The following is a 12,322-nucleotide window of genomic DNA, read 5'->3' as shown; positions in this document are numbered from 1 at the left end:
CGTTTCCGACTGGGAAGAACTTTCAGCCGCCACATAAAAAAACCACATCAACATACGGCTGACACCCAAAAATTGATGTTATTATTGTTGTAAGCTGTTACAAAAGGTAAAATTGATCATCATGCGCACTTACATGTCTTCTAGAATCTAGAGTAAATCGCACGTTGCGTGAACTACCCAAGCATAACGAATCAAGGCACATTTATTTCCGGGTAATGATCGTTAAGTAAATGTTAACATTGAATATATTTATGTATTTTTTCGGAGCACAGTAGTAAAAGATAAGAATTTATTGGAAATGGTTTGCGGTTCACTGAAGCTTCAGCGCGCTTGACTATCGAGTTAAAGTGCATTGACTTGGAAGAAAGCATCATTATATGCACGAGTTTTATACCCACTTATGTGTTGGAATATTTTTTAATAGCGGATGCCTCTCAACAAACAAATGCTAAACCTTCAACTGCATATAAGCTATATGCTTTTTACTTTTAGCTTTTTACATGTAGAAACCATTTGCCATTCGAAGGCTGCATAAAACATCCAGCAATAGAATAAATTCATATCACCACTCGATGTGCAGCTCATTATTTTACGTCTAAGCAAAAAACTCTCAACTTCTGTTCTTTAAATGCAACACTTTTGATTTCAGCAACTATTATCTTGTCTATGTTTAAGGTGTTAGGGGTAGTCAGAGGCCCGAAAAAATTAGGATTTTCAATAATTTTTTTTTTGTTAGTCAATTGCTTTATTTTACAAAAATTAAAACACAGCATTAATACATCATGTTTCGACTTGACTTTAAAATTTCAAAAAAATAAAATATAATTGTAAAAGTTATCGCTGTTTGTGTGGAGTCCGTTTCTCCAGAAGTCCCTTGCGGTGATCATCACAAGTCCTTGGAGATTCATCTAAAATCAATCGGACAAGAGAAATTAGTTTTATTAATAGATAATATTTTCAAAAATAACAATAACAAGAAATATTTTTCAGATTTTCGAGGAAAAACCGACAATTAATTGTTTAAAAAAATCGAAATTTTTGAAAAAGTCATTCGATCAGGCACGAGTTTTTTATGTTTTTCTAAAGTAGTATACATTTTAATTGAAATCTACTAAGCGGTTCTTAAATTACAGTGATCAGCAGCTCAAAAAACATAGTTTTGAGAAAAACGGACTTAAAGTTTTGCTATGGATTACGGAACGCCCGAGCGCCTTTTGTTAATTGTTGAATAGTTCGAAAAGTATTTTTAGGATTCCCTTCAAATTTTCACACAATATTTCTAAGATATTATACTTTAAGAAAATGCAAAAAAATCTTTTTTTTAATTCTGACTACCCCTAACCCCTGAAATAAATTAGCCATATTTTTTCATGAACTTATTGGTACATCGCCCACAAGCCGATTTGTAGTCAATCCATCTAACAATAAAAGACAAGTTATTAAAACTAGAGAAATACAACAGTTTTGCATTCACTTCAAATTTAGCTTTTTTTTTTTTGTTACTGAGAATGTAATAATTGCTGAAATGAGTAGTGTTGCTCAATGTTACACTATTGCACGTCAGTGTACTTATGAATGACTCAAGCGCAATTTTCTTTGTCAGTTAACATCGGGTAAAGTTTATTTGAAGATGAGCTAAAGATAAACCCGTAAAAGATGAGCTCGTTATAGCAGCTGATTTTTTTTTTCAACTTGCTGGTTGGAATGTAAGGGTGATTATCTAGTTTACATGTTCCAAAATTAATCAAAAAATAGTCGATATAGGTACGAATCTACGCGTTTACCAGTTGTATAATACGGCAATTAGTGATACGTAATAATAATAATGTTGTGGTATTGTTTGTTATTAATAGCGGTTCAAAAGAATTACGCTCTCTTTTTGAAATATTCGCTTGTCAACCAACTAAAGTTATTTTAGACTTCGCAAATTGTGATACAAATATAAATTAAGTCAAATCACTTGTCCTCGTTTTTTTCAAGATCAAGCATACATAACGGAAAAAATCGATAATCGATGGGAGCAAAAGGCAATTATCGGATATTGTAAATTGATCATTTTAAGCTAATTATCATGAAGATTTTATTGATAGTGTAAACAATTTCACTCAAGGCCAAATAATAGGTATTTTCATCTATTCGTCATCTTAGTCGATCAATAAAAACTATAATTCTGCCACTCATTACGCAAATATTTTGTTTAATCTGATTACTGCTCAATACTTTCGATAAGATGTTTAAAGATATCGCATTTACTTACATTCGCTGGCAACGCGGTTCGTTGTCATTTCCATATGATTTTTGTTTATTATTTTCGTCTAAGCCATCAAATAGTATTGCTTACATATTCCCGGCTGATAACCACGAAATATTAATAAGAAAACTCTTAGTGAAAAAATGTACTTTTAATCGGTTAGCTTTCATTTTGAGTGCAGTGATACTTCCTTTTCAATCAAAAGAAAAATGTCGTTGAAGGTGGTCAAGCAAATTTCTCCTATACTCAGCACGCAAAGGTTATACTTTTACTTGATTTTTACTTTTATAAACAAATGTCCTTTCTTTAGGTATTTGCTGTTAAATAATTCCGCATATTTTCGATACGCGCAGACATCTACAAATACAACTTATACGTCAACATCAGATGCACGTTCAGACAGCACACAAAAAGAAATTGATCATCATGCGAATTTGTCTTCAACATGGTGGGACCTGAGGGGTCCGTTGCATGGATTACACTCGCTTAACGAAGTGAGGTGCGGTATTATAGTAAGCATTGTTAAGTAAATTTTTAATATGTATTTATTTGGGCAGAGTTCCTTTCATGCGTGACGGTATGGTGGCCCGTGGGAATGTCGACCGTAGTTTGATAAACACAACCAAAGTTCTACAAGATCAAAATCTGCTGGAAGTGGGTTGTGGAGGCGGCATATTAACTGAAGCATTGGCACGCTTAAGCGCCAATGTAACAGGAATTGATTTGGGCGAGGACGTCATAACAGCGGCACGAAAACATTTAGAGGACCATAGTCGGGAGCTGAAGAATCGTATAACTTATAAAATCGAACCAATAGAGGTGCATGCAAAAACGAATTCGAATCATTACGACGCAGTAGTATGCTCGGAAGTCTTGGAGCACATTGACGATAAGGCAGGATTTCTCACACATTGTGTAGAAGCATTGAAGGTATAATTCCTATTGTAACAATCAACTATTTAATTGTGTACTTACCGATGCCTTTAGCCTGGTGGTTCGATATTCATATCGACAATGAACAAAACTATCCCGTTGTGGGTTGGTGGCATTATTCTAGGAGAATACGTGTTTGGTATCGCACCGAAAAACACTCACCATTGGAATAAATTGATATCACCTTTGGATGTGCAACGCATTCTTTCTGCGCGTAAGTTAGCTAAACTTGAAATTCCATTTCGAAATTACTAAATTTTAAACTATGATTTTTAGTGAATTGTCAAACCGTAATGGTGAATGGCTTTACTTACGACGTTTTTTGCAAACGCTGGCGATGGATCAACACCACTGCAATGTGTTACGCTCTCCAAGCGGTTAAAGCTGGTTAAATCATTACAAACACATATGGAAATTGTTTTTGGATATTTTATATAATATTAGAAATATAATGGCTATAAAAATACCGAAAAAAACACTAAAAATATGAACGATTTTTTTTTAATTCTCACAATTTATTTTATTTATGTTCTATTCACTATCTTCATCGTTGTCCTCTTTTGGCTTTTGGAACTTCATCTTTTTACCTTGTCGTGTATTATCCTCCGGCCGGCGTTTTCCTTTGAATTGGGCTTTTGTTTGGAATTTCTTTTGCATTGTCACTTGCTGAGCGTTGTAAAATTCAGCCATTTCTTTATCAGACACCTCAGTAGGTTGTTCATGGCGTATGTTGGCGGCTTTCTCCTGCTGTTCCAACTCTAAGAGACGTTCGATTTCCGGATTCATGCCACGAAAACTTAACCGACCCTCAATAAGGTCTTCGCAGTGCACAAAACTAGGTTCCATTATAAAGTTAGAGTTGCTATTCAACATTTTTTGTGTGATCTCATGCGAGTACATTTCACGACCCTCGGCCTCCTCAATCTCCTTGTCCACTTTGGCCTTGGTGCGTTGCATGAACTTCATCTCCAAGATACCCTTGGAAAGACGTGGACGAGCTTTTTTGGCAGACATTCTTATATATGTATAAATTATTTGCTGGCAAATACGATCCTAAGTTAAGAAAATTATTTTAAGCATGCTCAATGCACGCTGACGAAAACAACGAAAAAAACACAAAACTGATGAATCGTGGAAATTGAGATAATTGAAATCAATAGTTCAAATAGTCGATAGATGTCACTACCTTCCAAGAAGAGTGCCATCGTCCACAGATTTTATCTAGTTTACAACCATGGAAATATTTCTATAATGTAACAATGCTTATTACATGCATATATTTTTTTTTAATTTATTGCTTCCAATTCATAGCGCATTATGGAGTATTTAATACCACAATAAACTGCTATCCTTGTCTAAGTCCTCCATGTTGTGTACTTATTGCGAATCGTAATTGGCTACACTATTGTGAGCTTTTAACACAACAAGAAATATTGCAAGGAAGAAGAAGACCAAATGGCGGCAGTGTTAAAAATTTAGTTGCTCCACTTTTTATCTAAAATATTCGCGCTCGAAAGAAACTATTCTAAAATAAATTCGTAGACAAGTGTATTTTATTAATTATTAATTGCTGATATAATAACAAAAGTAGGGAAGGCAGTAACGTTCGTACTATGGATGTGAAAGCTGGGAAAGATGCATTGATGAGCGAACGAGTGGTAGTGAATGGTTCCGCGCCCACCCCAAATAGACAAGACCAACAGCAGCGAGCGGTTGGTTCCCTAGTGGCACTTACCCAAAAGTTCGTACAGTTAATGAAGCAGAACAATGGTCGTATTGATCTCAAAGAGGTAACTTGCAAGTAGATTAGCATTCAAGCTATTTATGTTATAGCAATGGGTGGGGTGTTATGGAGGGTGGTGCAAATACATGACTGTATTTGGCGCTTCAAAAACTTATTGAACACTCATTATATACAAGTAGTTTAAACAGCTGCTATTGGCGGGCAGTAACATTTGGTTATGTTCTAATGGTTGTGCCTTGATATGAACATAATTTGTAACTTTTTAGGCAACTGAGCTGTTGGATGTTCAAAAACGTAGAATCTACGATATAACAAATGTTTTGGAGGGTATCGGGTTAATTGAGAAGACACGACACAGTAGTACTGTGCGATGGCGGTAAGTTGTTTTGCAGTGAAAACAACAAAACACTTAAACTTATTATATATTAATATGTATTCATATTTACACTAACAGCGGCGCACTTAATACAAGTACAGGCCGCGAGAGTCTTAGGGCGGCGCATGCGCGAGCCAGACATTTGAAGGCGCTGGAGGCCGATGTGGATCTGCAATTAGAGTATGCCCGTCGTAATTTGAAATACGTAAAACAAGATGCAGTTAACAAGTCCTACGCCTACGTGACGCGTGATGACTTACTTTCGACGTATGGAGAGAATGTTGTCCTTGTAATACCAAACCATGATGAGGAGGTCAAAATAGAGCCTTCGCGTGTAGGAAGCATAATTTTTCGTTTATATCGCGTACTTTTTCTTTAATTTTTTTTTTTATTACGTTTCAGAACTCTTTGTATGTGTCGCTGGATAATGGTGGTAAAATTGATGTACGGCTGGTAACGCAACAAGGCACCTGCATTGCTCCTAAACCCGAGACTGCATCATTAGTATCCCGCTTGGAAACACCTTCACCCTCTTCGTCCAATTGCTCACAAGCGAGCACATCCAATAAAGCAACTCTAGTCACTGAAGAGCATACGTACTTTTGCAATCCTGAACACAAAAAGGAGCAGGATGAATTGGAAAATCAATTGGCGGCTCGTGTAATATTTCAAAATTCATTAGCGAAACACTCTTTACGCAGATTTTTTCCGGATGATCCGAATTTAGGTGAGAAGTAATATTTTATTTTCAAACTTCAATACTAATGTGCTGCGTATTTTATTTCAGAAAACGCGCCTCTCATTCAACTAAATCCCCCTCACGATATCTATAATTTCGTGTTGACGCCAGACGAAGGTGTATGTGAACTTTTTGACGTACAGTGCAATACATACTGAGATTATGCCTTTAATGGTTATGGAAACTTTGATCTTTGATAGTCGTTGTATGTTACATACATACATGACTTCCATACAAATTGCAATACAAACGCGACAAGTAGAATTGACTTTGCGTAGCTGAATTTTCATTTTACTTAGCCTAATTAATGTAAAGTAAATTAAAACTGTGTTAGTACCTACGCGTATTAGGTATGAGCACGAAAATGATATATAAATATTTGTATTTAAAATTTTTAGTTAATATTAAACAATGTAAATAATGACTAGTAAAAATTTTGATTATGTAAATGAAATTTAAGAAATTAAAGACTTTGGCAAAATTTTAATAAATATTTATTTTTAGACGTAAATTTGGGCTTGGGTTTTTATCTTTCAACAAATATCAACTACTTAAATTGATTATTTTAGATTTAACAAAAATATTCGCGCTCGAAAGAAACTATTCTAAAATGAAACCGTAAACAATTGTATTTGAATTTTTGTTTTTCTTATTGTACAAACTAAATATTCTACAAAAACAATACGGCTCGCAGCCGGAGACCAACGGCTGTACTTTGCAACTTATAATATGAACTTAATAATTCTGAATTAGGCGATGAGGCGTCCCTTGGAGTGTTTAAGAGAAATATTCTACGGAGGATTTTTGGACCTTTGCACGTTGGTGGTGATGAAATAATGAGCTTTACAGCGACAGATATAGTACAGTGAATATAGATCCAGCGTCTTCTTTGGCTGCGTCGTGTCGTCTGAGTGGATACAAATATTTCGGCTCTGAAAGTATTTGGTGCGGTACCAACAGAGCAAAAGGGAGGCCTCGCCTGCGTTCGAAAGATCAGGTGGAGGACTTGGCTTCACTTGATGTGTCCAATTGGCGCTGGTTAACACGAGAAAGAAACGACTGGCGCGCTTTGTTAAACTTGGCCAAAACCACATAAGCGGTTATCGCGCCAATCAAGAAGAAGAAGAATGTTACATGACGAAAGACACTAGTAGACAAGACCATCCGCTTCAAATTTATGAATTGCTTTAAACGATTGTTCCAAATTCGTCTGAGCGGAACAACCTTTTTCCGAAAGTTATACATTATATATTTTTTTTAAGCATCTCGTTCAGGGGTAGGATAGAGGATGGGTAACAGTTGAGGATAATTTCGTGTTGGCGCACAATAGGTTAGTATTTAGTTAGTTTTATACAGATTTTTAATGCTGTTTAAGTATTTTGTTGTGTCATTGATTTTGTTCATACATATGTTTTGTGGTTGCTTAGCGTGTTTCTGTAAGTTTTGGGGGTAAACAGAATATTTAAACTACAATAATTCTTAATTGCTAATATAACAAAAGTGGGGACCACAGGAGCGTTTGAACTATGAATGCGAAAGCAGTGAAAGATCCACTGTTATGCACTAATTTCATATTTTTTGTATATAGTACTTACTACTCGCATTTATGTATTCCCCGTCTGTTTAAATTGAATAACGAAAGTGTAATTTTAGGTGAATTTTTAATATTAAAATAAATTTACAAATATCAAGTCTAAGGAGCTAACAATACTAAATTCTAGTACATACTAGTGTTGCTCTATTTCCTTTTCGCCTTCTTCCAGTTTTTCTTACCTCCACCACCACCTTGCGGCTTCATACGTTTTCGAGCGCCAGTAAATTGTTCGGAGTCATCGTAGTCATCTCCACCTTTCTTGTATTTTCCTTTTTTACTACCTTTACTATCCTCCAAATCCTTCAGTTCCAATTTCGCTGTACGTTGCGCTTCACTCACTCTCTCTTGCAGTGCCATTACTTCGTCCTCCTCACAAGGATATATTGGCAACTGTTTTCCAAGCAGGTGTTCAATTCGTTGATATAACTCAACATCGTACTGAGTAACAAAAGTGACTGCTTTGCCAGAGCGACCCGCACGAGCTGTACGGCCAACACGGTGTATGTAGTCTTTACTATGCGTAGGGATGTCAAAATTCAAAACCACATCCACGTGCGGTATGTCAAGACCACGAGATGCAACATCTGTGGAAATAAGTATCGAACGATTTTTCGCTTTGAATTTGTTTAATGCAGCTAAACGCTTATTTTGTGACATTTGACCATGTAAGGGTATAGCAGCTAGACCCAATGCACGGAGCATTAACGCCGTACGTACAGTATTTGCGCAGGTACTGCAAAATATCATAAAGCTATTGCCCGCCAACTCATTTATTATGTGGACCAAATAGACGTCTTTATATTTCACTGGTATAAAGATATAGTATTGTTGCAATTGCTCAACCGTTTGATACTTGTTGGAAACCTCCACCTTAACTGGATCTTTTAACGAAGCTCGTTGTAACTTCTTCACTTTCTTCGTCATAGTTGCACTGAATAAAAATGTGCGACGTTCGCGCGGCAAGACTTTCAATATTTTATCCAGTTCTGTTTCGAAGTCCATATTCAGAATTCGGTCAGCTTCATCCATGACCAAGTATTTTATAGCCTTTAGATTAAAACCTTTCATGTTTTCCAAATGATCAACCAAGCGCCCGGGAGTTGCTATAATTATATGAGGCTTTTTCGCAAGTTGCAATGCCTGGGAAACCATATCCATGCCACCAACGACAACGCAACATTTAACACCAATCGAACTACCTGGAAGTAAAATCGTTTTACAACAACCGAATATATGCTATTTAAAAAAAAAAAAACAATTTTAATTTATAATTGGCACTCAGAGGTAGTGACGAAACTAAAATAAATGGTTTCACGTAAGAAAATCAAAATTAAGGTTTAACATCATTGCATTCTACAAATTTACATTTCGAAGGAAAACGGGAATGAGGGGCTGAACCGCATGCACCGTATCCATACATCTTTACATTTATACTATATGACTCACCTAGAGCTTCAAACTGTTCCGATATCTGAAAGGCCAATTCACGTGTAGGCGTTAGTATGAGCGCAAAATACCTTTGCGGATTATCCAGCAGTGCTTGCAGTATTGGTAAAGCAAATGCACCCGTCTTACCAGAACCAGTTTCAGCCAATCCTATTATATCTTTCCCTTGCAATCCTACTGGTATGGCTTCCTTCTGTATTTTTGAAGGTGCTTTCCATTTCAATTCCTCACATGCTTTACACAATACATCTGTTAAGCCCTGTAAATAAATTAATTCGATATCAAAACGTACAAAAGTTTAAGAATTTTACTGTAATTGAATATACTTACAAGGTCTTTCCATGTAACAGAGCTTTCGACCTTTTCGTCTGGCTCTTCTTCATCTACTCCATCCAATCCATCTTCGCTTTCATCGTCTTCTGCAGCTTCTTCATCACCGGACAATACCTCATCGACTTCCTCCTCTTCACTACTCCCATTTGAAGAATTTTCGTCCTCTTCTGAAGTACCCATTTTTGGATATCAAATTAATAAAATAAGAAAATCGCGCTGAAATTTCAAACTTTACCAGCAGCTATATAATATTTGTATACTGTGCACGTTGCCCCAACCAAAATATAAGTGAAAGAATTTCCATGAGGATGCACATAACCTCAAAATTACTTCAGGGATGTATATAAATGTACCAAATAGGTTTGATCGGCAGTTTTCTGCGGATTAAGCCATATTTACATACGCTGATTTTCTACCAAGGTAAACGGAATACCTCATGTGCCGTTTCTTTAAAAGTTAACAAGTAAAAGGAAGAGAAATTACATGTTTGTAAAAGTTCAGTTAATTGCTTGGCAATATTTGTCATCTTTAAAATAATTGAAAATGAAGAGACCCGTGATAATATGTGAAAGCTCGAATTGTAACAATATCTCCAAATGCAATAGTTTGCGTTTTTATGCGGATGTCGCAGTGGCAAGAAACTGCATGTGTATGTATAATTTGATGAGTTTGGTTGTTGTTGTTGTAGCAGCATAAAGATTTCACACACATATATGGGGAATGCTGCTGAAGTGACAGTCCTTGGCCGGATATAAATTCGGGTCGTTCCGGTAACGTAGAGCCGACAGTCGTGGGAACGTGATGTGTTTGGTAATTTCTATTGCTTTCCCCATACCTAGTTCCTCTTATTTTTCCTTGCATATTCTCGGAACAGAACGTTGCAGTGAATTCGGTTCGTTTGCTTTGTTTTGGAAATAAGCCTGACATTAAACTTGCTGAAGTCGCCTTGGTGACAATCAAACATACAAACATTGTTTTTGGTCTAGTGCCACCACTTTCAATGAATGCGCCTTCCCATGAGTGTATTAATAGCGTTGCTATACCTAATTAGCGTTTTGTGAAGCGATTTCAGGATTATAAGGCATGGTAAAATCATTTTTGGTACTTAAATTTCCGAAATGTCGAAAGTTGTCGAGCTATACAATTTCTTACTTTTAATTATTTATGCGGCTTATGGAAGAAAAATAATTAAAAATATATATTTTTAAAAAATTCAGTTCCATAAAAGTAGCAGTTTTAAGTTTTTTGAACTATGAAATAAATTAATATAAGCAAAAGAAAAAATCAATTAATGATTAATTATTGTTTCTTACTATTTTCTGAAGGTAAAGAAATCCTTCTTGCACTTATTTTAATACCATTGTTTATGAACTTTAATAATTTTTTGTGCAACCATGCTACGGAAAAGGGCGTTTTGAAATCGGTGATCTCAGCTGTTTGCATTTTGTGACGACCAGGTGAGAATGTGTTTACTTATGGACTTGTACAATGGCCCGTGCTAATGCTGAAAACAGTGAACGACGTAAACGCAGTCCCCTGTCAGCTGTTACGATCAAACTAATAAGAACCCCATGTAAATGCAATATTCCTTCCTTCCGTATAGTTGTATCGTAGATTTTATTTCACGATATTTAAAAATTCCCGTAATACCCTGTCAGCTGATTGCTCTCTCGCCATTATGTGTCCAAGCAGTACATTTCGAAATCATTTACAAAATAAACTTAGAAAAATTAAAATTTTTATTAAAATAACTGAAAAACATTGTTGAATAATGTTAATTATAGATAAATGAACTATTTGCATTTGTTGGTTTTTGGCTTTGGTTTATTAAACAATGAAAAATTGTAACTGATAGCGCGGATGTGTGAAAAAGCGTGTTAGCAAAGGGTTAATCTACAATCAACAACAACATTGAGAATAATGAGAACACAAAGGGTATTTTCTTAGCACACGCAACAGATATCTTCCTGGATGAACACGGTCTTACCAATAACCATTAAGTGTTTTCAAACGGGTTGGGTACGTAATGCTGTATGATACAATATTCTGTTTACAAAATGCTGTATACGAAATTCTGTATTTCAAAATTCTGTAAAAAATAGTTTGTATTCAAAATTCTGTAAAAAATAGTTTGTATTGCCGAAATGCTGTATTGACGAAATTTTGTATTGACAAAATTCTGTATTGACGAAATGCTGTAAGTAAATGATAAGAAATTCAACAAATTTTATAAAAAAGTGCGCACTTGTTTTCTTCAGTTTTGATAGAATCCACCGTATTTTTGCGTAGAACTCCTTTTCGCGTGGGCGGCCTTCGGCCGCGCTTCAAAAAAATTACCCTCATCAGTCCGACTCCGGCTACGCAATCCACCGTATTTTTGCGTAGAACTCCTTTTCGCGTGGGCGGCCTTTGGCCGCGCTTCAAAAAAATAACCCTCATCAGTCCAACTCCGGCTACGCAATCCGCCGTATTTTTGCGTAGAACTTCTTTTCGCGTGGGCGGCCTTCGGCCGCGCTTCAAAAAAATAACCCTTATCAGTCCAACTCCGGCTACGCAATCCACCGTATTTTTGCGTAGAACTCCTTTTTTCGTTGACTTTTGTCAACACAAAATTTTTTCAATACAGAATTTTGTTAATACAGAATTTCGTTAGTACAGAATTTCGTCAATACACAATTTTGTCAATACAGAATTTTTTTAAAACAGTACAGAATTTTGTAAATACAGAATTCTGTAAATACAGAATTTTGTTACGTTAATTTACAGTATTTCGTACGAAAAGAATTTTGATATACAGCATTTTGTAGGGATCCCTTTTCAAACAAATGTAAATTTTGGCAACTCTTTTCCAGTACTGCCAGTATATGTTTATTTATGCCAGTTACTTCACCTATTCGCGACACGCT

At 35.9% G+C, this 12,322-nt stretch overlaps 4 protein-coding genes across 4 annotated transcripts; 2 read left to right on the top strand and 2 right to left on the bottom strand.

The window, feature by feature from the left end:
• The first annotated feature begins 2,305 nt into the window (after positions 1-2,305).
• Positions 2,306-3,671, top strand: LOC128862976 (ubiquinone biosynthesis O-methyltransferase, mitochondrial). The gene is made up of 5 exons (XM_054101839.1): positions 2,306-2,510; positions 2,562-2,750; positions 2,809-3,181; positions 3,239-3,398; positions 3,461-3,671. Exons 1-5 carry the CDS (start codon positions 2,461-2,463, stop codon positions 3,574-3,576), a joined length of 888 nt encoding a protein of 295 aa, XP_053957814.1. The 5' UTR covers positions 2,306-2,460; the 3' UTR covers positions 3,577-3,671.
• On the bottom strand, positions 3,600-4,312 carry LOC128862977 (M-phase phosphoprotein 6). Its single transcript, XM_054101841.1, has one exon. It carries the CDS (start codon positions 4,196-4,198, stop codon positions 3,716-3,718), a length of 483 nt encoding a protein of 160 aa, XP_053957816.1. The 5' UTR covers positions 4,199-4,312; the 3' UTR covers positions 3,600-3,715.
• A 295-nt stretch (positions 4,313-4,607) lies between these two features.
• LOC128862975 (transcription factor E2F2) lies at positions 4,608-6,546 on the top strand. Its single transcript, XM_054101838.1, has 5 exons — positions 4,608-4,974; positions 5,195-5,304; positions 5,383-5,638; positions 5,707-6,031; positions 6,092-6,546. Exons 1-5 carry the CDS (start codon positions 4,798-4,800, stop codon positions 6,199-6,201), a joined length of 978 nt encoding a protein of 325 aa, XP_053957813.1. The 5' UTR covers positions 4,608-4,797; the 3' UTR covers positions 6,202-6,546.
• Positions 6,547-7,687: 1,141 nt separating this feature from the next.
• Positions 7,688-9,715, bottom strand: LOC128862974 (ATP-dependent RNA helicase DDX47). The gene is made up of 3 exons (XM_054101837.1): positions 9,414-9,715; positions 9,084-9,342; positions 7,688-8,836 (listed from the first exon to the last, which is right to left on the bottom strand). Exons 1-3 carry the CDS (start codon positions 9,594-9,596, stop codon positions 7,782-7,784), a joined length of 1,497 nt encoding a protein of 498 aa, XP_053957812.1. The 5' UTR covers positions 9,597-9,715; the 3' UTR covers positions 7,688-7,781.
• Positions 9,716-12,322: the final 2,607 nt, after the last annotated feature.

Source organism: Anastrepha ludens, chromosome 5 (genome assembly GCF_028408465.1).
Source record: "Anastrepha ludens isolate Willacy chromosome 5, idAnaLude1.1, whole genome shotgun sequence".
NCBI classification, from domain to species: domain Eukaryota; kingdom Metazoa; phylum Arthropoda; class Insecta; order Diptera; family Tephritidae; genus Anastrepha; species Anastrepha ludens.
The sequence above is the reverse complement of the archived record's forward strand: the minus strand, read 5'-3'. Positions and strand labels throughout refer to the sequence as shown.

Bases quoted from the DNA above. Each gene is read 5' to 3' on its own strand.
- LOC128862976 (XM_054101839.1), top strand. From the start codon at position 2,461: ATGTCGTTGAAGGTGGTCAAGCAAATTTCTCCTATACTCAGCACGCAA. The intron at 2,511-2,561 runs GTTATACTTTTA...TCCTTTCTTTAG, and splicing joins CCTATACTCAGCACGCAAAG to GTATTTGCTGTTAAATAATT. The intron at 2,751-2,808 runs GTGCGGTATTAT...TTATTTGGGCAG, and splicing joins CACTCGCTTAACGAAGTGAG to AGTTCCTTTCATGCGTGACG.
- LOC128862977 (XM_054101841.1), bottom strand. From the start codon at position 4,198: ATGTCTGCCAAAAAAGCTCGTCCACGTCTTTCCAAGGGTATCTTGGAG.
- LOC128862975 (XM_054101838.1), top strand. From the start codon at position 4,798: ATGGATGTGAAAGCTGGGAAAGATGCATTGATGAGCGAACGAGTGGTA. The intron at 5,639-5,706 runs GTAGGAAGCATA...ATTACGTTTCAG, and splicing joins TCAAAATAGAGCCTTCGCGT to AACTCTTTGTATGTGTCGCT. The intron at 6,032-6,091 runs GTGAGAAGTAAT...ATTTTATTTCAG, and splicing joins TCCGGATGATCCGAATTTAG to AAAACGCGCCTCTCATTCAA.
- LOC128862974 (XM_054101837.1), bottom strand. From the start codon at position 9,596: ATGGGTACTTCAGAAGAGGACGAAAATTCTTCAAATGGGAGTAGTGAA. The intron at 9,343-9,413 runs GTAAGTATATTC...ATTTATTTACAG, and splicing joins CTGTTACATGGAAAGACCTT to GGCTTAACAGATGTATTGTG. The intron at 8,837-9,083 runs GTGAGTCATATA...TTTTACTTCCAG, and splicing joins GGAACAGTTTGAAGCTCTAG to GTAGTTCGATTGGTGTTAAA.